This window comes from Lepus europaeus, chromosome 19 (genome assembly GCF_033115175.1).
Source record: "Lepus europaeus isolate LE1 chromosome 19, mLepTim1.pri, whole genome shotgun sequence".
Lineage (NCBI taxonomy): Eukaryota > Metazoa > Chordata > Mammalia > Lagomorpha > Leporidae > Lepus > Lepus europaeus.
Genome location: NC_084845.1, coordinates 14549659 through 14572743, shown reverse-complemented (window position 1 = coordinate 14572743; position 23085 = coordinate 14549659). Strand labels below are relative to the sequence as shown.

General features: G+C 43.6%; 1 protein-coding gene across 4 annotated transcripts in view; it reads left to right on the top strand.

Moving 5' to 3' along the window:
- Positions 1 to 15907, top strand: part of ZFP82 (ZFP82 zinc finger protein) — an 87020-nt gene extending 71113 nt beyond the window's left edge. For 3 of the 4 annotated variants that reach the window (XM_062176222.1, XM_062176223.1, XM_062176224.1), the window contains exons 3-5: positions 2128 to 2254; positions 5750 to 5845; positions 13825 to 15907. In XM_062176222.1, coding sequence (XP_062032206.1) covers positions 2128 to 2254; positions 5750 to 5845; positions 13825 to 15176 — 1575 coding nt within the window. In that variant the 3' untranslated portion in view covers positions 15177 to 15907. The remainder of the gene's footprint in view (positions 1 to 2127; positions 2255 to 5749; positions 5846 to 13824) is intronic. The other variant, XM_062176225.1, reaches the window with a different exon arrangement.
- Positions 15908 to 23085: the final 7178 nt, after the last annotated feature.

The following is a 23085-nucleotide window of genomic DNA, read 5'->3' as shown; positions in this document are numbered from 1 at the left end:
AGATACATGAATTGTCATGTAGACTCTGAGATTGGAGGAGGATCTTAAGATTTTATCCAAGGTGGCAGCGCTGTGGTGCAACAGATTAACGCTGTGGCCTGATATACCAGCATCCCATATAAGTGCTGGTTAGAGACCCGGCTGCTGCACTTCCGATCCAGCTCTCTGCTATGGCCTGGGAAAGCAGTAGAAGATGGCCCAAGACCTTGGGCCCCTGTACCTGTGTGGGAGACCCAGAAGAGGCTCCTGGCTTTGGATCGGCACAGCTCTGGCCATTGCAGCCAATTGGGGAGTAAACCATCGGATGGAAGACCTCTCTCTCTCTCTCTCTCTGTCTCTGCCCTGCCTCTCCTCTCTCTGTGTAACTCTGACTTTCAAATAAATAAATAAATCTTTAAAAAATTTTTTGTCCAAACAAAATACCCAAGTATAGTGTAAGTATCTATTGTAGAGACTATTATATAATCTAATTTTATTTTTATTTTAAGAATTTGATATTTGAGAGGGAGAGAGAGAAAAAGAGAGCGAACTTCCTATTCCACTGGGTCATTCCCCAATTTCCCACAACAGCCTCCAGATAGGGCTGAATCTGGGAGATGGGACCCAATCTGGATCGCTCATGCAAATGACAGGGACCCTATTTCTTGAGCCAAGGCTATTACCTCTCAGTAACCACATAGGTGGTAAGCTGGAGACAGGAGCAGAGCTGGGTATTGAACTCAGGCACTCAGATATGGGACATAGAGGTCTTAACTGGCATCTTAATTGCTAGGCTATACACCTGTCCCTATATAATGAAATTTGTAAAAGTTCATTAAAAATATCAGTATAACAAAGAAAATGCTTATGATTTGCTTCTATGATAAACTTAGAGAAAATTCTTTAGTTATATTCAGATCTTTAAAAGAAAGATATTGTAGGGCACCTTTTTCAAAAAAATCTTTTCTTCAAAGTGAGGGGTAGAATAACTCAAATTTTTTGAGAGTTTATGAGGGAGATATATAGCAGACAGAAAGCTAGTATGTGGTATTTCATTTAATCAAAAAATTCTGGACCTGTTTTGTGGTACAGCAGGTTAAGCCACTGCCCCTGATATCAGCATCCCACATGGACACTGGTTTGAGTCCCAGCTGTTCCACTTCTGATCCAGCTCCCTGCTAATGCACCTGGGAGAGCAATGCAAGATGGCTCCCATATTTGGGCCCTTGCACCCATGTGGGAGACCTGGATGAAGCTCCAAGCTCCTGACTTCAGCCCGGTCTCGTCCTAGCTGTTGTGCCCATATGGGGAGTGAACCAGCAGATGGACCATCTCTCTCTTTGCCTCCCCCTCTCTCATTCTGTAACTCTGCCTTTCAAATAAATAACTAAATCTTTTTTAAAAATATACTCTATTTTCTTTTCTAGATCTGTTTGGATTATTGAGGTATGCCAGAGTATATGGAGGTACTTCTAAAAGTTCATGGAAAAATAAGTCTATGTTGGTACAAAAAAAAAAAAGATTGAAATCTATGTATAGTTTTCTCATAATATGCACGTTTCATGAACATTTTTAAAAAAGATTTACTTATTTATTTGAAAGTCAGAGTTACACAGAGAGAGAAGGAGAGGCAGAGAGAGAGAGAGAGAGGTCTTCCATTTGCTGTTTCACTCTCCAGTTGGCCTCAGTGGTCATAGTTGTGCCAATCTGAAGCCAGGAACCAGGGGCTTCTTCCCGGTCTCCGCTGTGGGTGCAGGGCCCAAGGTCTTGGGCCATCTTCTACTGCTTTTCCAGGCCATAACAGAGAACTGGATTGGAAGTGGAGCAGCCAGGACTTGAACCAGTGCCCCTCTGGGATGCTGGCACTGCAGGTGGTGGCTTTACCCGCTACACCACAGCACCGGCCCCACCCGTGAACTTTTTGAAAACCCTCACATAAGAGACAATAGTACAGGATTCTTAGGAACACATAAGCACTCTCTCTCAGATAGGCTCATTTCCTAACTCAGTATGTTACCAGCTTGTAGCCCAAGCCTGTTTGTTTGCCATACAAATCCAGTTCCTACAATATCTCTTCTCACCTTTTCTCCTTCTATCTTGAAACAAATTTTCTTTCATTTCAGTTGTAATTATGATTTATCATTTCAGAGATCAGTGGTATTCAATGATGTATCCATAGTCTTCTCTCAGGAAGAATGGGAATTCCTGGACTTGGAACAGAAGGACTTGTATAGAGATGTGATGTTAGAGAACTACAGCAACTTGGTCTCACTGGGTAAGGTTATCTGCCTCTGGTAAATTTAGATTCTGTTCAACATCATCTGTCTCCTCAAAACTGTCTGAATTTCTGCTATGTGTTCTTTTATTAAAAAAAAAAAAAAGATTTATTTTATTTATTTGAAAGAGTTACACAGAGAGAGGTAGAGAGAGAGAGAGGTCTTCCAGCCGCTGGTTCACTCACCACTTGGCCACAATGGCCAGAGCTGCACCGATCTGAAACCAGGAGGCAGGAGATTCTTCCGCGTTTCCCATGTGGGTGCAGGGGCCCAAGGACTTGGGCCATCTTCCACTGCTTTCCCAGGCCATAGCAGAAAGCTGGACAGCCAGGACTCGAACCGGCACCCATATGGGATGCCAGCGCTTCAGGCTAGGGCATTAACCTGCTGTGCCACAGCGCCCACCCCGTGTATTCTTTTCTTTCTAACATTTATTTACTTATTTTCATTTTTATTTGAAAATCAGAAAGATCTGTCTGCTGCTTTACTCCCCTAGATACCAGCAACAGCCAGGTCTGATCTAGGCTGAAGCCAAGAGCCCGAGACTCCATCTAAGTTTCCCATAGGGGTGGCAATGACCCAACTACTTGAGCCATCTTCAGCTGCCTTCCAAGGTACTCATTAGCGGGAAGCTGGATTGGAGTTAGGATAACCAGGACTCAAACCACAGACTCCAATAATGGGATGCGGGTATCCCAAGCAGCTGTTTAACTTCTGCACCAGACACACGCTCCTTCTCCCTGTTCTTAAGGGAATGGTTGAGCTTTATTTTGCTGGAAGCATACACCTTCATTAAATATATTCTTCTGCCCCATCTTTACATGGCTCTGAGGTCTTCTGAAGGGGTTAGATCGGAAGTCAGGGTAATTTGCAGCCTTACCTGTGTCACAGGAAATGGATTTCACTTTGTGTTTGAACTCAAAATTGCTTTTTGTTATTTGTTGATATACCTGTAAAGAAAATAGCCTCTCGGCTGGCGCCGCAGCTCACTAGGCTAATCCTCCGCCTTGCAGCGCCGGCATACCGGGTTCTAGTCCCGGTCGGGGCACCGATCCTGTCCCGGTTGCCCCTCTTCCAGGCCAGCTCTCTGCTGTGGCCAGGGAGTGCAGTGGAGGATGGCCCAAGTGCTTGGGCCCTGCACCCCATGGGAGACCAGGAGAAGCACCTGGCTCCTGCCATCCGATCAGCGCGGTGCGCCGGCCGCAGCGCGCTACTGTGGCGGCCATTGGAGGGTGAACCAATGGCAAAAGGAAGACCTTTCTCACTGTCTCTCTCTCACTATCCACTCTGCCTGTCAAAAAAAAAAAGAAAGAAAATAGCCTCTCGGTTTTTCTCTACCAAAAATAAACACACAATTTATGGGGGGGGGGGGTTAAATGGAGCAGTAGGTTTTATTTACAATTCAAGAATATTCATTCCTTTTGTTGATAAACATATTGTTTTATCTTCTTTTGCAATTAAAAATTTAAAATCCAAGAACTTTGCATTTAACACTGAATCAGTATCCTAAGAAATAAAAGTAAATGTGTTGGGGCCGGTGCTGTGGTGCCACGGGTTAACACCCTGGCCTGAAGCGCGGCATCCCACATAGGGGTGGCAATGACCCAACTACTTGAGCCATCTTCAGCTGCCTTCCAAGGTACTCATTAGCGGGAAGCTGGATTGGAGTTAGGATAACCAGGACTCAAACCACAGACTCCAATAATGGGATGCGGGTATCCCAAGCAGCTGTTTAACTTCTGCACCAGACACACGCTCCTTCTCCCTGTTCCTGCTCCACTGCCAATCCAGCTCTCTGCTGTGGCCTGGGAAAGCAGTGGAAGATGGCCCAAGTCCTTGGGACCCTGCACCTACGTGGGAGACCCAGAAGAAGCTCCTGGCTCCTGGCTTCAGATTGGCGCAGCTCCGGCCATTGTGGCCAACTGGGGAGTGAACCAGCAGATGGAAGACCTCTCTCTCTCTCTTTCTGCCTCTCCTTCTCTCTCTGTGTAACTCTGACTTTCAAGTAAATAAGTAAGTCTTAAAAAAAAAAAGTCCTTCTTTAAAAAAAAAAAAAGTAAATGTGTCAAGAAGCTTCCGTTTTCTTCTCAACAAGATAGCCATAACTAATAGCTAATGAAATATGTATAGTGCTTTAGGCAATGTTTAAATATAGATAGAATTAATATAGTCTTGGCCGGCGCCATGGCTCACTAGGCTAATCTGCCTGCGGCACTGGTACCCAGGGCTCTAGTCCCGGTTGGGCGCCAGATTCTGTCCTGGTTGCTCCTCTTCCAGTCCAGCTCTCTGCTGTGGCCTGGGAGTGCAGTGGAGGATGGCCCAAGTGCTTGGGCCCTGCACCTGCATGGGAAACCAGGAGGAAGCACCTGGCTCTGGGCTTCAGATAGGTGCAGCGCCGGCCGTAGTGGCCATTTGGGGAGTGAGCCAACAGAAGGAAGACCTTTCTCACTGTCTAACTCTGCCTGTCAAAAAAATTTTTTAAAAATTAATATAGTCTTCACAATAATTGTATAAGATACTATTATTATCCTATAGATGAGGAAAATGAAGTACTGAAGTAATTTGCCTAAGGACATAAAACTGTAATGTGGTAGGGGCAGTGTTGCCTCTGAAGAAGGAACATTTGTATGAATACAGTTTTTTTTTTTTTTTTTAATTTATTTGAAAGAGTTACACAGAGAAAGAGAGGCAGAGAGAGAGAGGTCTTCTATCCGCTGGTTTACTTCCCAATTGGCTGCGATGGCTGGAGCTGTGCCCATCTGGAGCCTGAAGCCAGGAGCTTCTTAGTCTCCCATGCGAATGCAGGGGCCCAAGGACTTGGGCCATCTTCTACTGCCCTCCCAGGCCATAGCAGAGAGCTGGATTGGAAGTGTAGCAGCTGGGACTTGAACTGGTGCCCATATGGGATGCTGGCACTACAGGCGGCAGCTTTACCCAATACGCCACAGCGCGGCCCCAAATACCAGTGTTTTTTTTTTTTTGTTTTGTTTTGTTTTTGACAGAGTGGACATTGAGAGAGGGAGACAGAGAGAAAGGTCTTCCTTTTGCCATTGGTTCACCCCCCAATGGCCGCTGCGGCTGGCGCACCACACTGATCTGAAGCCAAGAGCCAGGTGCCTCTCCTGGTCTCCCATGGGGTGCAGGGTCCAAGCACTTGGGCCATCCTCCATTGCACTCCTGGGCCACAACAGAGAGCTGGACTGGAAGAGGAGCAACTGGGACAGAATCCGGCGCCCCGACCGGGACTAGAACCCGGGGTGCTGGCGCCGCAGGCAGAGGATTAGCCTTTGAGCCCAAATACCAGTTTTATAAAGACCTTTTCCTCCCTCTCTAACAGCTATTTACTGTTTTAAGCCATGTTTCCTTTGGTTTTAAAAGTTTTATCAGTTACTGTTTCGACCTATAGTTTATTATGAGTTAATCCAACACTGAATCAAAGTAATTTTGAATTTAGTTTTTATTTCCATAATACCTTATATTTCTTTTCTTCTAAGCAGGACGCTTCATTTCTAAACCAGATGTGATTTCCTTATTGGAACAAGGAAAAGAGCCTTGGAAAGTTGTGAGGAAAGGAAGAAGGCGCTATCCAGGTGAGTGAGGGCCAGTCAGGCGGAACGAAGCCATTACTACAAAACAATCCAAACAGTTGGGGAAGAGGCACCCCCCCTTGTGATGTCGTTTAAAAACTTCTTTAAAAAGGTCTATAGCTGAAGGAAAAGTCTGAGTTCTGGAGAACAAATCAAGATCTTATTTAGGTAGTACTAAAAGAACTAACCCATCTGTTACTCTTCTTTTTTGGTTTTTCTCCCCTTTGAAAGTACTAGGCGTGGGAACAACTATCTTTGTTCATTATTAACAATCATTGTATATTTTCATTCCATTGCCTTCCTCTTTTGCATAGCTAAATAGCTCTGAGTCAGGCACTATTAAAGATGCTGTCAGTACAGTGGTAAACCCAATGAAGTCCCTGTCCCCATGGAATTTACCTTCTAATAAGGGAAGCATTGTAACTGTAAATAAATAGAAAATTTGATTCAGGTAATAAGATAGTGCTGTGAAGTCAGGGAGTAGAGACTGGTGTGGAATGGGAAGGCTGTTTTAATTATGATCAGAGAAATTTTTTCAACTTTTCTTATACATTTTAAGTATTTTTTGAGAGACAGAGACAGAAACAGAGATCTCTCATCCACTGATTGACTCTCCAAATTCCTGTGACAGCTGGGATTGGGTTAGACCAAAGCCAGGAGTCGGGAATTCAATCTAGGTCTCCCTAGATTAGCAATAAGCTTTAGCTGGAACTTGAACTCAGGCACCACAATAAGGAATGTAGGATCCCAGGAAGCATCTTAACTACTATGCCAAATGCTTTCTCCTTTCATAATTTTTTTTAAAGATTTATTTATTTTTATTTGAAAGTCAGAGTTACACAAAAAGGAGAGGCAGAGAAAGAGAGAGAGAGAGGTCCTCCATCCAATGGTTCACTCCCCAGTTGGCCGCAACGGCTGGCACTGTGCCAATCCAAAGCCAGGAGCCAGGAGCTTCTTCTGGGTCTCCCACACGGGTGCAGAGGCCCAAGGATTTGGGCCATCTTCTCCTGCTTTCCCAGGTCAAAGCAGAGAGCTGGATCAGAAGTAGAGCAACCAGGTCTTAAACCAGTGCCCATATGGGATGCAGGTGCCTCAGGCCAGGGCATTAACCCACTGTGCCACAGTGCTGGCCCTCTCATAATTTTTTTAAATTTAAAGACTTATTTTATTTATTTGAAAAGCAAAGTTACAGAGAGAGAGGCAGAGAGAAAAAGATCTTCCATCCTCTGGTTCACTTCCCAAATTGCCACAATGGCTGGGACTGGGCTAAGCTGAAGCCAGGAACCAGGAGCTTCATCCAGGTCTCCCATGTGGGTACAGGGCCCAAGGACTTGGGCCATCCTCCACTGCTTTCCCAGGCCAAAGCAGAGAGCTGGATCAGAACCATTATGCCACAATGCCAGCCCCATAAATTTTTAAATGGCAAATAAAACTACAATGAAAGAATATGTTTGATATTATGTTTTATTAACAACTAATGTTTCATATGAATTACTGTGGAAAGATAGGCCCCACATCAGTGAATGTCATTCTTTTTCATCTTTTCCAAGTCTATTTACCTTCACCTTAGGAAAAAACATGAGTCACTGCCTGCAGTGCCAGCATCCCATATGGGCTCCAGTTCAAGTCCTGGCTGCTCCACTTCTGATCTAGCTCTCTGCTGTGGCCTGGGAAAGTAGTAGAAGATGGCCCAAGTCCTTGGGCTGCTGTGCCCTCGTGGGAGACTGGAAGAAGCTCCTGGCTCCTGGCTTTGGATTGGCCTAGCTCTGGTTGTTGTGTCCATTTAGGTAGTGAACCAGTGGATAGAAGACCTCTCTCTCTCTCTCTTCCTCTTTCTCTGCCTCTCTGTAACTCTGCTTTTCAAACAAATAATAAAGAAATAAAAAACATGGGAATGGGTATTGTGATACAGTGAATTAAGCTACCCCTTGGAATGCCTGCATTCCATATTGGAATGCTCCTTTGAGTCCTGGTTGCTTTACTTCTGATCCGACTTCCTGCTAATTCATCCTGGGAGACAGCAGATAATAGTTCAAGTGCTTGGGTCCCTGCCACCCATGTGGGAGATCTGGATGGAGTTCTGGGCTCTTGGCTTTGGTCTGACCCAGCCCTGGCTGTTGTGGGCATTTGGGGCGTAAACCAGCATATGGAAGAGCTCATGCTTTCTCTCTCTCTCTATCGCTGTCTCTCTATTGCTGTCTTGCTCTTTCTCTGTTGCTTTGTCTTTCAGATAGATGAAAATTAATAAACAAATTTAAAAAAAGAAAAACATTAATGTAATAGACTATAGGGAAAATGAACCCTTACTTTAGCTTCTACTGCTGTGCAATTTTTATCTCTTTATACCTTTGTTATAAAAGATTCTTTAGGATTCTTTATGTGGAGACATAAGTTGTCATTTTGTATTTTGCTCTCTGTATTTTTGAATCTGCTGAGGAGACTAATTTTAGGAAAATAGTTCATATTTTATAAAATATAGCCATTTCAGTACCCATACTGTTAATAAATTCTGTTTTCCAGCTCACTTTTTACCAAAGGAAAGAAAAACATGTTCTCCACCTATCCCACCCCCAGTCCTATCCTATTTTCTTATTCACTTCAGATAATTAAATTATATTTATAATTACTAATACACAAAAAAAATGAAATGTGGATGTTCCAAGTGGTTGTGTCAGTTTTGTCAGGAAATGTTTAGCCAGAATAGCAACTGTTGTCTCAAAGTAGGCATTTTAATAAAGACCATTCTTTATGTTTTTCTTTTCTAGTTTTATCTTAAGTTTTACTGAAATATAATATGCATACAAAAATGTAGGCAAATGTGTGAAGGCTTTTTTGAGGAGGTGATATTTGAGGAGAGACATGAAGTAAGAGATCAAACATTCTGGGCATATAGAAAAAAATCTGAGTCAGGAGTTAGCCTTGCATGTTTGAGGAATAATAAGCAGGCATTAATAACCAGAACAGTGGACTAGGAAGGGAAAGTAATAAATGATGAGATCAGAGTTAGACAAAGGCCAGATAATATAATCACTAAGATAAATCGAAGCCATGATCTACTTGTGTTCCTAAATGATCTCTGGGTGAGTGCAGAAGCAGGAAGAAGGCCGGCGCTGTAGCTTAACAGGCTAATCCTCCGCCTTGCGGCGCCGGCACACCGGGTTCTAGTCCCGGTTGGGGAGCTGGATTCTATCCCGGTTGCCCCTCTTCCAGGCCAGCTCTCTGCTATGGCCCGGGAAGGCAGTGGAGGATGGCCCAAATCCTTGGGCCCTGCACCCGCATGGGAGACCAGCAGAAGCACCTGGCTCCTGGCTTCGGATCAGCGCGATGAGCCGGCCGTGGCAGCCATTGGAGGGTGAACCAACGGCAAAAAGGAAGACCTTTCTCTCTGTCTCTCTCTCTCTCACTATCCACTCTGCCTGTCAAAAAAAAAAAAAAAAAGAAGAAGAAGAAGAAGCAGGAAGAATCCATATAGTGGACATTTCAGTTGTTCAGACATGGAGGCTTTGATAAGAATGGAGATGGTGTGGGGCTGGCGCTATGGTGCAACGGGTTAAAGCCCTAGGTTGAAGCTCCGGCATCCCATATGGGCGCCAGGCTGCTCCACTTCCAGTCCAGCTCTCTGCTGTGGCCTGGGAAAGCAGGAGAAGATGGCCCAAGTCGTTGGGCCCCTGCACCCGCCTGGGAGACCTGGAAGAGGCACCTGGCTCCTGTCTTTGGATCGACTCAGCTCCGGTCGTTGCAGCCAATGGAGAGTGAAGCACCTCTCTCTGTAATTCTGTCTTTTAAAAAAAATAACAAAGAATGGAGATGGTGGAAAATACATGTTCTGAATGAAGATACTGTCAATAGGACATGCTAGTAAGTATAAGTGGAAGAGTAAAGAGAAGAAAAAAAGAGTTAGGAGTGTTGGCTCCTGTGCAGGCTGTTGAGGCCATCTGTGGGGTGAACCAGCAAATGGAAGATCTCTTTCTCTCTGTCTCTATCTTTCCCTCTCTCTCTGTCTCTGTATCTCTGACTTTCAAAATAAATGAGTAAATCTTAAAAAAAATAAAAGTGAAGCTGTTCTAAACTTGCTTGGAACACAGTTGCCCCTTGTGAGGTAGGAGTGCTTTGTCAATTGAGCCCATGGAGATGGCTGAATTTCTAGGAACTAACCAGCCACTGGCCTTTCTCTTTAAAAAATATTTATTTATTTATTTGAGAGGTAGAGTTACAGGCAGTGAGAAGGAGAGACAGAGAGAAAGGTCTTCCTTCCGTTGATTTACTCCGCAGACGGAGAATTAACCTACTGCACCACTGCGCCGGCCCTGCCACTGGCCTTTCTCATATCTAGTTCCTTGTCACTCCTCTGAGGGCAAACAGTAGTAGTTGCTGGTTGGCCCAAGGGAAGTAATCTGCAGGATTCAGTATACCTGGTGACTTTGAGTAAAATCTTTCCCTGGTTTTGGTCATTGTCTTTATACCTGTTCCTTGCTCAATAGCTTCTCAGCATGAACACCCTTGGTAGGCTACTCTCACCTTAAGCAGAGTAATTTCCTCTTATGATTTGGTGTGTGATTTCTTATGCCAAATGCTTTGTATTTCAAAGTTTTTCTCATAAGAATAAGAGTTATGTAAATATTTAAATTTGCACATTTTGTTACTATTGTGGGTGGGATCTTTTCCCTCCATTATATTTTATTGTTGAATATATATTTATAGGCTACTGCTATTTATATTTTGATTTTATATCCTGCCATCTTATAAATTTTGTTGTCATTTATGTGATTTAAACCTCTTGAGTTTTCCAATTGTTGCATCCACTCTTGAGCTAAAATAGAATATTTTTAAAACCAGTGACAGGCTGGTGTCGTGGCTCACCAAGCTAATCCTCTGCCTGTGGCACCGGCACCCCGGGTTCTAATCCCAGTTGGGGCGCCGGATTCTGTCCCGGTTTCTCATCTTCCGGCCCAGCTCTCTGCTGTGGCCTGGGAGTGCAGTGGAGGATGGCCCAAGTGCTTGGGCCCTGCACCCGCATGGGAGACCAGGAGGAGGCGCCTAGCTCCTGGCTTTGGATCAGTCTAGTTCTGGCCATAGTGGCCATTTGGGGGTGAACCAATGGAAGGAAGACCTTTCTCTCTGTCTCTCTCTCTCTCTCACTGTCTAACTCTGCCTGTCAAAAACAAACAAACAAAACCAGTGACAGTCACACATGAATTCTATTGAAAATGAGAGGCAAGGCATCCAATCAGGACTGACACTCCTTACCAGAGTGCAGCCCCCAACAGCGAGTTACACAGCTTTTTATTATATTCTGTCCACTAGGGCTTACAATTTCAAACCCCTGGTATGCAGTGAACAATAAAAAGCAGAGAATATGATTGTAATATAACAGTTAACAATAACAAACCCAGGAACAATAACAAACCCAAGATATGGTTGTAAGATAACAGGTCAGGGCGCATTTCTGTCAGCTTTGTTTTTTCTCAGTTCCTTGGAATTTGGGCCCACATAGTTCCACAAGATACACCCTTAGCCTTTAACAAGCAAAGCTAATATGTACAGAAGCAAGAGATCCACAATTAGCTTTTAGCCACACTCATTCCATTTTTATTTTGACTACACAATTATACAAGTATATAATCTGGAAACTCAGTTTGGCCTTTTTTCTAATTCTGCCTCTTCTTTTTCCCCCTCATTTTAGTTGTGTTGATTAATAACTCCAATACATAATTAAATAGTAGGGGTAATGGTAAGCAAATTACCTTCTTGTAAGATTATATATATTTTATATTTTAGGGAAGTTTCATTCCTGTTTTATTGAGCTTTTTTTTTTTAAAAAAAGGAACAGTTCTTGTTTTTCAGTTGCCTTTTCCGCATCTTTGGAGTATAAGTGATTTCTTTTTTCCCCCTTTTTTGTTCTTTTAATATGTTGAATTATGTTAATAGATTTCCCAATATAGAGCCATGTTAAATAACCTTCTTGTAATAAACACCACTGAGTATTTATGCCATTTTATTTTATTTTTTAAAGATTTATTTTATTTATTTATTTGAAAGAGTTACAGAGAAAGAAGCAGAAAGAGAGAGAGGTCCTCCATCTGATGGTCCACTTCCCAGCTGGCCTCAATGGCTGGAGCCAGAAACCAGGAGCCTCCTCCAGGTCTCCCAAGCGGGTGCAGGGGCCCAAGGACTTGGGCCATCTTGTACTGCTTTCCCAGGCCACAGCAGAGAGCTTGGATTGGAAGAGGAGCAGCTGGGACTAGAACCAGTGCCCATATGGGATGCCGGCGCTTCAGGCCAGGACATTAACCCACTGTGCCACAGCACCGGCCCCTGAATGTGCCATTTTATTAGATGTTTAGAATTTTTACACCATTATTCGGATAATTGGTGTATAGTTTTCTTTTTTTGTGAACAATCTTTATTTAATGCAATACTACTTTATGAAAGCAGTTTGGAGGTCCTTGTTTTTCTTGGCTCAGCTGAAGTAGAATTTGGATGGTCTGTGTTTAAAGCTTTTAGTAACCTTTAAAAAACATTTTTCTTGGGGCCGTTGCTGTGGTATAGCGAGTTAAGTCACCATCTGCAGTGCCGGCATCCCATATGTGTGTTGGTTTTAGTCCCAGCTGCTTCACTTCTGATCCAGCTCCCTGTTAATGTGCTTGGGAAATCAGGAGAAAATGACCCTAGTACTTGGGCCCCTGCACCCACGTGGGAGACCTGGAAGAAACTCCTGGCTCTTGGCTTCACATTGGCCCAGCTCCAGCCATTGGGGCCATTTGAGGAGTAAATCAGTGGATGGAAGATATTCTCTCTCTTTCTCTCTCTAACTGCCTTTCAAATAAATAAATAAATCTTCCTTAAAAAAAATTCTTGAAAGAAAGAACAGTAAGTCTGAACACTTTCTCTGTTTCCCTTATAGAAATAGGTAGGCACTGTGGGATGGCAGGTTAAGCCACTGCTTGTGATGCCTGCATCCCATACTGGAATCTGTGTTTGAGTCCCAGCTGCTTTGCTCTCAATCCATCCCGCTGCTAACACACACCCTGAGAGGTAGCAGATGATGTCTCGAGTACTTGAGTCCCTGCCACTGACGTGGGAGACCTAACCAGAGTTCTGGACTCCTGGCTTTCACCTGGCCCAGCCCTGGCCACTGCCAACATTGAGGACTGAACCAGTAGATGGAAGATCTCTATCTCACTATCACTTTGCCTTTCAAGTAGATGACAATAAATCAATACACATTAAAAGTAAACATTGTATCGCTTGTAAGGTCAGTTTTTGATAAATTATATTTTCCTAGAAAAAACCCTTTTCCTCTTGGTCTTCCACGCGGGTACACAGAGGCCCAAGGACTTGGGGCATCTTCCACTGCTTTCCCAGGCCATAGCAGAGAGCTGGATTGGAAGAGGAATAGCCGGGACTCAAACCAGCGCCCATATGGGATATCGGCTCTGCAAGCGGCTGCTTTACTGCTATGCCACAGTGCTGGCCCCAGTCACCTTTTTTAAACTGTCTTCTCTATGATTATTTTCACTTTGCCATTTCTTATTTCTTTGTGTGCTTTCTTACTGTTTTCATTGAGCTTCATCTGGGTCTCTCACATCAGTGCAGTGGCCCAGGCACTTGGGCCATCTTCTGCTGCTTTCCCAGGCATATTAGCAGGGAGCTGGATCAGAAGTGGAGCAGCTGGGAGTGGAATCAGTGCCTTTAAGGGATGCCTGCGCTGCAGGCAGCAGCTTAGCCTTTTATGCCACCATGCCAGCCCTCCACATCTCAATTTGAGAACCACAGACTTAAAATGTTTTCTTAATCACCAGTCTCACTTTGTTATATGAACTCTTTATTTTTCTGGTGTTCCTTTTGCTTTGTTTTTCCACCCAAATTGAATACCCATGTTTTAGAGTTTATCTGGTGTTTTGTTGTCTTTTGTTTCTACTGTAGAAATTCTTCTTGTAGATAAAGAAAAAAGCATGTGTTTGTTTTCTTGTTTCTTTTAGAGTTGGAGACCAGATGTGAGACCAAAAAATTATCTTCAGAAAATGACATTTATGAAATAAGTTTATCACATTTTAAGATAATGGAAAGAATTAAAAACCATGGCCTTAAGAACCTGATTTTAAAAAATGACTGGGAGTCCAAAATAAAATGTGAAGGACAAGAGGGATCTCAAGTGAAAAGCACATCTGAAAAAGTGTCCTCTTACCGAAAACGTGCATCCGTCACTCCACGTCAGAAAGTGCACTTTGTGGAGAAACCCTATGAGTGTACAGAATGTGGGAAGGCTTTTAGAGTCCGCCAGCAGCTTACTTTTCATCACAGAATTCATACTGGCGAAAAACCCTATGAATGTAAGGAATGTGGGATGGCCTTTAGACAGACTGCGCACCTAACTCGCCATCAGAGACTCCATTCTGGTGACAAACTCTATGAATGTAAAGAATGTGGAGAAGCTTTCATATGTGGTCCAGACCTTAGGGTCCATCAGAAAATTCATGTTGGCGAGAAGCCCTACGGATGCAAAGAATGTGGGAAGGCCTTTAGAGTGCGAGGACAGCTTACTCTGCATCAGAGGATTCACACCGGTGAGAAGCCCTATGTATGCAAGGAGTGTGGGAAGGCCTTCAGACAGTATGCACATCTTACTCGACATCAGAAGCTTAACATTGCCGACAGACTCTATGAATGTAAAGAGTGTGGCAAGGACTTTTTGTGTGGCTCTGGTCTTAGAGTGCATTACAAACTCCATACTGGCGAGAAACCCTATGACTGCAAAGAGTGCGGGAAGGCCTTTAGAGTGCGGCAACAGCTCACTCTCCACCAGAGGATTCACACTGGTGAGAAGCCCTATGAATGTAAGGAGTGTGGGAAGACCTTTAGTCGTGGCTATCATCTTATTCTCCATCACAGAATTCACACTGGAGAGAAACCTTACGAGTGTAAAGAATGCTGGAAGGCCTTTAGTCGTTACTCACAACTTATTTCACATCAGAGTATTCATATTGGTGTTAAACCTTATGATTGTAAAGAATGTGGAAAGGCCTTTAGGCTACTCTCACAACTTACTCAACATCAGAGCATTCATATTGGTGAGAAACTCTATAAATGTAAGGAGTGCGGGAAGGCCTTTAGGTTGCGCCAAAAACTTACTCTACATCAGAGTATTCATACCGGGGAGAAACCCTTTGAGTGTAAGGAATGTAGGAAGGCCTTTAGACTTAATTCTTCCCTAATTCAACATCTGAGAATTCATTCTGGTGAGAAACCTTATGAATGTAAGGAATGTAAGAAGGCTTTTAGACAACATTCGCACCTTACCCATCATTTGAAAATTCATAATGTAAAAATATAATTCTCTTCAGTCCTATGTCATAGAATATTTTGTGAATGTAGTAATCTGCTTTATACATGCAACTGATGTGTCATAAGAAATTTTATACTCACTCAAACCTGAAACTTCAGCACATTGGTCCTAGAAACAAATCCTATTAATGTAATAAATACAGAAAAGACACTTTTCCATCATCTCTATCCCAGCATTTTCTTACTGTGTTATATCGAACTTAACTGTTATGTGCTGTAATTTCTTCACTTCGAAAATGGTGTTATAAAACTGTGGCAAACATGGCTGCAAATATTTTTAGACTGTTTTCATCAAGAGATGAAATCCACAGCCTTACCCTTGAATACAGGCACACTCTGCAAACTGCTTTGCCCAGCAGACTATAGTAGAAGTACTGCTGTGCTGGTTTCTGGACCCAGGCTTTACTGGTAAGGTTACTTCAGCTCTTGAAATATTCTCTCATGTTAAAAAGTCTGGCTACTTTGCTGAAGATACAACATGGAGAAGCACCGAGACTGCGTTGATGGGGGAGGCATCCTGCTGAATTCATTCTTCCAGACATGCCACTAAGACACCAGGCAGTTGAGTGAAATAGTTTTGGGTCCTCCAGAACAGCCACCAGCTGAATACTACTGAGTGACCTCAGGTGGTCTCCATATAGAATAGTAGAATTGATCAAATTCCTGACCCACAAAATGATGAGACAGTAAAAACTGATTATTGTTTTAAGCCGCTGAGTGTTGTTTTATTATCATCATTAATAGTATTCTTTTTCAGAATATTTATTTATTTGAAAAGCAGAGTGACAGGAAGAGACAGATCTTCCATCCATTGGTTCAGTCTCCGAATGCCTGCAACAGCTAGGACTGGGGCAGGCTGAAGCCAGGAACCAGGAGGAACTCAGCCCAGGTCGTCTGTGCGGGTGGCAGGGACTCAAGTGCTTGAGAGATCATCTGTGGCTTCCCAGGTACATTAGTAGGAAGCTGGATCAGAAGTGGAGTAATTGAGACTCAGGCACTCTGATTTGGGCTGTAGGTTCCCCAGGTGGCAGCTTAACCTGCTGTACCACAACACCCACCCCAATAGTATTCTTTGGAGAGTTCATATGAAAGACTGTTGGTGTGATGACAATAGAAATGCCTTCCACCAAGAGTGATCTGTTACTGAGCTTCAGCTATCTTATTGTTAAGATACTGAAGGTGAGAAATTCTTTTTCAGTTCATAAAAACAAATATTCTGCTATCTAATCTCTAGCCTTGGTCAATATTTAACAAAGGAGGATAACATAAAAGGAAACTATTTAGAAACTTAAAAGCATCCTATTTAGCTTCTGTATCATTATTTTTAAAAGACTTATCCATTTGAAGGGCAAGCAAGGAAGAGATTGAGAGATCTTCCATCTGCTGATTCACTGCCCAAATGCCTGCAACAGCCAGGACTGGGAAATCAGGAATTACATCATCCAGGACTCCCACATAGGTGGCAGAAACCCAAGGACTTGGATTTCTCTTGCTGCCTCCCAGGTTCTTCAGGGGAAACTGGATTGGAATTGGAGGCAAGACTCAGTCCCAGGAGTCCAATAAGGGGTGTCTTAACTCATTGTGCTGTAATACCTACCCCTGATTTTTTTTTTTTTTTTTTTTTTTTTTTTTTTTTTTAGTCAATCCATTGTGGCTTTCAAAAATATGCTAAATTGTATTTATCTTTGATCAGGGGGAATCCTCTCAAATTGGCTTGTATGTCCTATCATTATCATTATAGATTTTAATAGCTTTTTTCCCCTGAGCAAAAGCATTGATCAGATGTGTAATACTCTAGGGTATAGTGATAAAGGAAAAGAATGGGACATTTATCTTTTCTTTTATGAACTATATATATATATATAAAGATTTTTATTTATTTATTTGAAAGAGTTACAGAAAGAGAAGGAGAGGCAGAGAGAGGTCTTCTATCCGCTGGTTCACTCCCCAATTGGCTGCAACAGCCAGAGCTGTGCCAATCCAAAGCAGGGAGCCAAGAGCTTCTTCCAGGTCTCCCACACGGGTGCAGGGGCCTAAGGACTTGGACCATCTTTCCCAGGCCATAGCAGAGAGATGGATGGGAAGTGGAGCAGCTGGGCAGCTGGGTCTTGAACCGGCAACCATATGGGATGCCGGCGCTTCAGGCCAGTGCGTTAACCCACTGCGCTACAGTGCTGGCCCCTATATTCAAATTTATGATTTGAAATTTGGTTAGAGAAGGAGAGGCAGAGAGAGAGAGAGAAGTCTTCCATCCACTGGTTCACTCCGCAATTGGCCGCTACGGCCGGAACTGAGCCAATCCGTAGCTAGGAGCCAGGAGCTTCTCCCAGGTCTCCAACATGGGTGCAGGGGCCCAAGGTCGTAGGCCATTTTCTACTGCTTTCCCAGACTATAGCAGAGAGCTGGATTGGAAATGGAGCAGCCAGAACTCAAACCGGCATCCACATGTGATGCCAGCACTGCAGGTGGTGGCTTTACCTGCTATGCCACAGCATCGAACACATAACTATATTTTAAAACAATGAAACATTGGTAAAGAAAATTTCATTATTGGAAAGTTCTTGCCAGTAAAAGTTAAATAACAGAATGTGAAAATTTTGCTTATTTTAAAAATATGAAATAATGGATCTAGGTGGTGATATAAATGGATGTCAAAACCACAAAGTGAAAAATTGATAGGAAGCTTATAATGGATGGAGCAGAACTGAGCTATATTAATATATCTAAACTAAATTGGCCAAACTATGCACTTTTGAAGAAAAAGATTTATTTGAAAAGCAGAGTGAGAGAAAGAAAGCGTGTGAGAAACACTTCCATCTGCTGGTTTACTTCTTAAATGGTCACAACAGCCCAAAGAATTGATCCATAATTACAGTTTATCTAATTACCAGTATAGAGGAAGCTTGAGGAATAAAGGAACAAATCAAGGACACAAACAACTAAATCTAAAATTTAGATTTTCTTAACTGATACTATTGTTAAAAAGAGAAAACCCTTCAAATTAAAGGAGACTTGAAGTATAAATCAGAGTGTATTGAAATCCTTGTGTTAAAATATAATTGGGCTTGTTTTAATCAGCCACGGTCAGGCTGACATGGAAGTGGATTGTCATGAAAGAAGTGCTCAGACCCCTAGAAATGGGGCAGTACGTGCCATTCCTGGTCACATATGGAAATACACCAACCTATAAGGAGGGAAAAGGGAAGAGGGCAAAACATCAGGGGATGGGATGGAAAAGGCAGGATGTGCACATAGAATAATTTAAGAGTTGGATATTTTGAGTAATTTTGACAAACTCAGGACTATACAAGTGATTCCTAGCTGTCCAGTACCTTGCCCAAGGATGATTTAGGACTGCAAGAATGTTGACCTGGTTTGTGAGTCTGATATTGCAGATGGTTCACTGCAGGGGCTGTGGATTGATTGATTTGTATATCAAAGGCATGCTCAAAGGGGAGTTGTTTGCTATCCAGACATTAGTTAGCCCCAGGAGGGGAAACCTCTTCAGGATCAAGGCCCCAAATATCAGGGTATCAAGAATATAGAGGGGTCAGAGCTGTGGCATAGAGGGTTAAGCTTTTGCTTCAGTGCTGGCATCCTATATGGGCACAGGTTCAAGTCCTGGCTGCTCCACTTCTGATCTCGCTCCCTGCTGATTGATGCACCTGGGAAAATAGTGCAAGATGGCCAAGTGCTTGGGCCCCTGCACCCATGTGAGAGACCTGGAAGAGGCTCTTGGGTCCTGGCTTCGGGCTGGTCCAGACCCGGCCGTTGCGGCCATTTGGGGAGTGAACCAGTGGATGGAGGACTTCTCTTTCTGTCTCTCCCTCTCTCTCTGTGTAACTCTGCCTTTCAAATAAAAGAAATATTTTAAAAATTATAGAAAATATAGTCAATACAATGATTTGGACAAATTCTTTTAGATATTGTAGAAATGTAAACATGGCTTGGGTATCAAGTGATGCTAAGCAATTAATTACTCATTTTGTTATGCTTGATGACATGATCAGTGTATGTATGTATAAGTCTCTATGTATTAGAGATCTATACTGAAGTATTGAATGGTGACATTTGACATTATGTCATGTCTGATTTACTTTACAATATAATCATGCACCAGATGATGTTTCCATTAATAATTTACTGCATACACAGTAGGGTCCCATAACATACTGACTAGTGACACTATAGTCCAATAATTTACCTACACTGACAAATCACCCAACGAGGCAATTCTTACAATGTATCCTTGTCATTAAGCAGCACATGACTATACTTAGGAGAAAAGGTAAAAGGAACAGAGGAAACAAAATTGGCAAAATGTTGCTAAGTGTTGAATCTGGTTTCTTGTGCTATTCTTACCCTTTTCACATACTTGAATATTTCATAATACATTTCTTTTTTTAAAGATTTATTTGTTTACTTGAAAGTCAGAGCTACACAGAGAAGGAGAGGCAGAGAGAGGGAGAGAGAGGTCTTCCATCCGCTGGTTCATTCCCCAATCAGCCACAATGGTCAGAGCTGCACCGATCCAAAGCCAAGAGCCAGGAGCTTCCTCTGGGTCTCCCACGTGGGTGCAGCAGCCCAAGGACTTTGTCCATCCTCTACTGCCCTTCCAGGCCACAGCAGAGAGCTGGACTGGAAGTGGAGAGGCCAGGACTCTAACCGGCGCCCATATTGGATGCTGGCACTGCAGGCGGTGGCTTTACCCATTATGCCACAGCACCAGCCCCTCATAATACATTTTTAAGGTAGAAAATAAAATCCAAAACTTTGACTACTTACTAATAAATGATAATGTACTGCCCACAAGTAAAAATTCATGGGAACTCATCAAAATTCTATGTGGTAGAAAACATAAAGCTTAATGAATTTAGGAAATCTGGATTGAAGAACCAGTATTCCTCTTCCCAACTCTGACAGATCCCAGCTACAGGGTCTGTCACATAACTGGCCATTTCTCAAAGTGTGTTCTATAGAACGTTAGTACTTAATGGTACATAAAGAAAATGATTCTGTCAAACAAGCATGGGAGCTCTGTATACTATATTTGTTAGGGGGAAATCACATTAAGTTCTTATCAAAATACTAAAAAAGAAAATGTTTCATTTTATCTAACCCAATGTAGCTCAGACTTCACTTTAGAACTCCCATTCTCATTCAAAGTTTATACTCAATTTCAGCCTCATAAGATATTGCCATATGAGTGGAGAGCATCATTGTGGCATTGGTTTTCAATCCCTTCAACCAGTGAAATAGTATTTTCAGGATAATTAGCCATTAAGGAAATGCAAATCAGAATCCCAATGAAGTTTCACCACACCTCAGAATGGTTCTCATACAGAAATCAATAAACAATAAATGCTGGTGAGGATGTGGGGAAAAAGGTACCCTATTCCACTGTTGATGGGAATGTAAACTAGTATAGGCATTGTGGAAGATAGTATGGAGATAGCTCAGAAAACTGAAAATAGGCCTACCATATGGCCCAGCAATCCTACTCCTTTCAAGGGAAATAAAATCAACATATGAAAGAGTTATCTCTACCCCCATATTATTGCACGTCAATTCACAATAGCTAAGATATGGAATGAACCCAGATATCCATCAACTAATGACTGGATAAAGAAATTATGGTATATATACAATATGGAATACTACTCAGCCATAAAAAATGAAATCCTTTTTTTTGCAACAAAATGGATGCAATTGCAAACCATTATACTTAGTGAAATAAGCCGGTCCCATAAAGATAAATACCATGTTTTCCCTGATCTGTAGTAACTAATAGAATACCAAAAATGTAATAATATGAGTGAAATTGGCATTTTGAGTTTAATGATTTTTTAAAATATTTATTTATATGAAAGGCATAATTTCAGAGAGGCAGAAGCAGAGAGAGAGAAAGAGAGAGAGAGATCTTCCATTTGCTAGTTCATTCCCCAAATGGCTGCAGTGGCCAGAGCTGGGCTGATCTGTTGCCAGGAACCAGGAGCTTCTTCCAGATCTCTAACATGGGTGCATGGGTCCAAGGACTTGGGCCATCTGCCATCTTCCACTGCTTTCCCGGCCATAACATAGCAGAGCTGGATCAGAAGTGGAGCAGCCGGGTCTTGAACTGATGCTCATATGGGATGCTGGCATTGCAAGCAGCAGGCTTCCTTCTTTTTTTTTTTTTTTTATTTTTGACAGGCAGAGTGGACAGTGAGAGAGAGACAGAGAGAAAGGTCTTCCTTTGCCGTTGGTTCACCCTCTAATGGCCGCCGCGGTAGCGCGCTGCGGCCGGCGCACCGCGCTGTTCCGATGGCAGGAGCCAGGTGCTTATCCTGGTCTCCCATGGGGTGCACCACAGCACCAGACCCTTACATTTAAAATTTATTTTATTTGAAGGCATAGAGGGGCCAGGTTTACTTTTCTTTTTCTTTTTTTTTTAATAGTAAATTTTTTTTAATTTTTTATTTATTTTTGACAGGCAGAGTGGACAGTGAGAGAGAGAGACAGAGAGAAAGGTCTTCCTTTGCCGTTGGTTCACCCTCCAATGGCTGCTGCCGCCGGCATACCACGCTGATCCGAAGCCAGGAGCCAGGTGCTTCTCCTGGTCTCCCATGGGGTGCAGGGCCCAAGCACTTGGGCCATCCTCCACTGCACTCCCGGGCCACAGCAGAGAACTGGCCTGGAAGAGAGGTGACTGGGACAGAATCTGGTGCCCCGACCGGTACTAGAACCTGGTGTGCCGGCGCTGCAAGGCGGTGGATTAGCCTGTTGTGCCACGGCGCCGGCCTTTTTTTCTTTTTTCTTTTGACAGGCAGAGTGGATAGTGAGAGAGAGACAGAGAGAAAGGTCTTCCTTTTGCCGTTGGTTCACCCTCCAATGGCCGCTGTGGCCGGTGCGCTGCAGCCAGCGCATTGCGCTGATCCGAAGGCAGGAGCCAGGTGCTTCTCCTGGTCTCCCATGGGGTGCAGGGCCCAAGCACTTGGGCCATCCTCCACTGCACTCCTGGGCCATAGCAGAGGGCTGGCCTGGAAGAGGAGCAACTGGGACAGAATCTGGTGCCCCGACCAGGACTAGAACCAGGGGTGCCGGCGCCGCAGGCGGAGGATTAGCCTATTGAGCTGCGGCGCTGCAGGTTTACTTTTCAAATGCCCACAATAGCTGGGGCTGGGCCACACGGAATCCAGTACCTAGGAACTCATTTCAGGTGTCCCACATGGGCAGTTGTGGTGGAATGAGAAGGCCATGCCAAGATGGACGCTGGCAAGCGAGCATCAGTCAGGAATGGCTTTGAAACCCACCTGGCAACGGAGCCTGCCTGGCAACAGGCTGTGATTGGATGGCTTTGGAAACCACCTGGCAATAGAGCCTGCCTGGCAACAGGCTGTGATTGGTTAGGGCATAAACCGCCCCTTGACCGGATTGGCTGTCTTGGCTATTTAAGCCACTGTACCAGCTGAAATAAACGAATCTGCAGGCTGCTCGCCTCTGACCTGTTTTCACCCAACTCCCGGTGTCTGTGTGGTGACTCCATGCCTCTTGTCCCCACCGCGCTCCTCCTCTCAGAAAGACTCAACCTCAACAGGAAGCAAGGGACCAACCACTTGAACTGTTACAGAAACTTAAGGTGGGAAAACTCCCTTGGTTCATACAGACATCAGAGACAGTGGAGGATCCAGAGTGGTTTATTAAGGGGAATGGGCTCAGCTGAATCATTTCCTGAGAACTGAGCAACAATCCCAAGTTTCTTACAACATTTCTAGGTTCATCAGCATCATACCTTAGCTGTTACAGCACTGGTGGGTTTAAAATACAGCCTATGTGACTTAGGACCACACTTCCAATGATCAGTGGATCCGGTAAGTTTATGAAAGATACCCGGGGCAGATTTATGACCGGAGTCACAG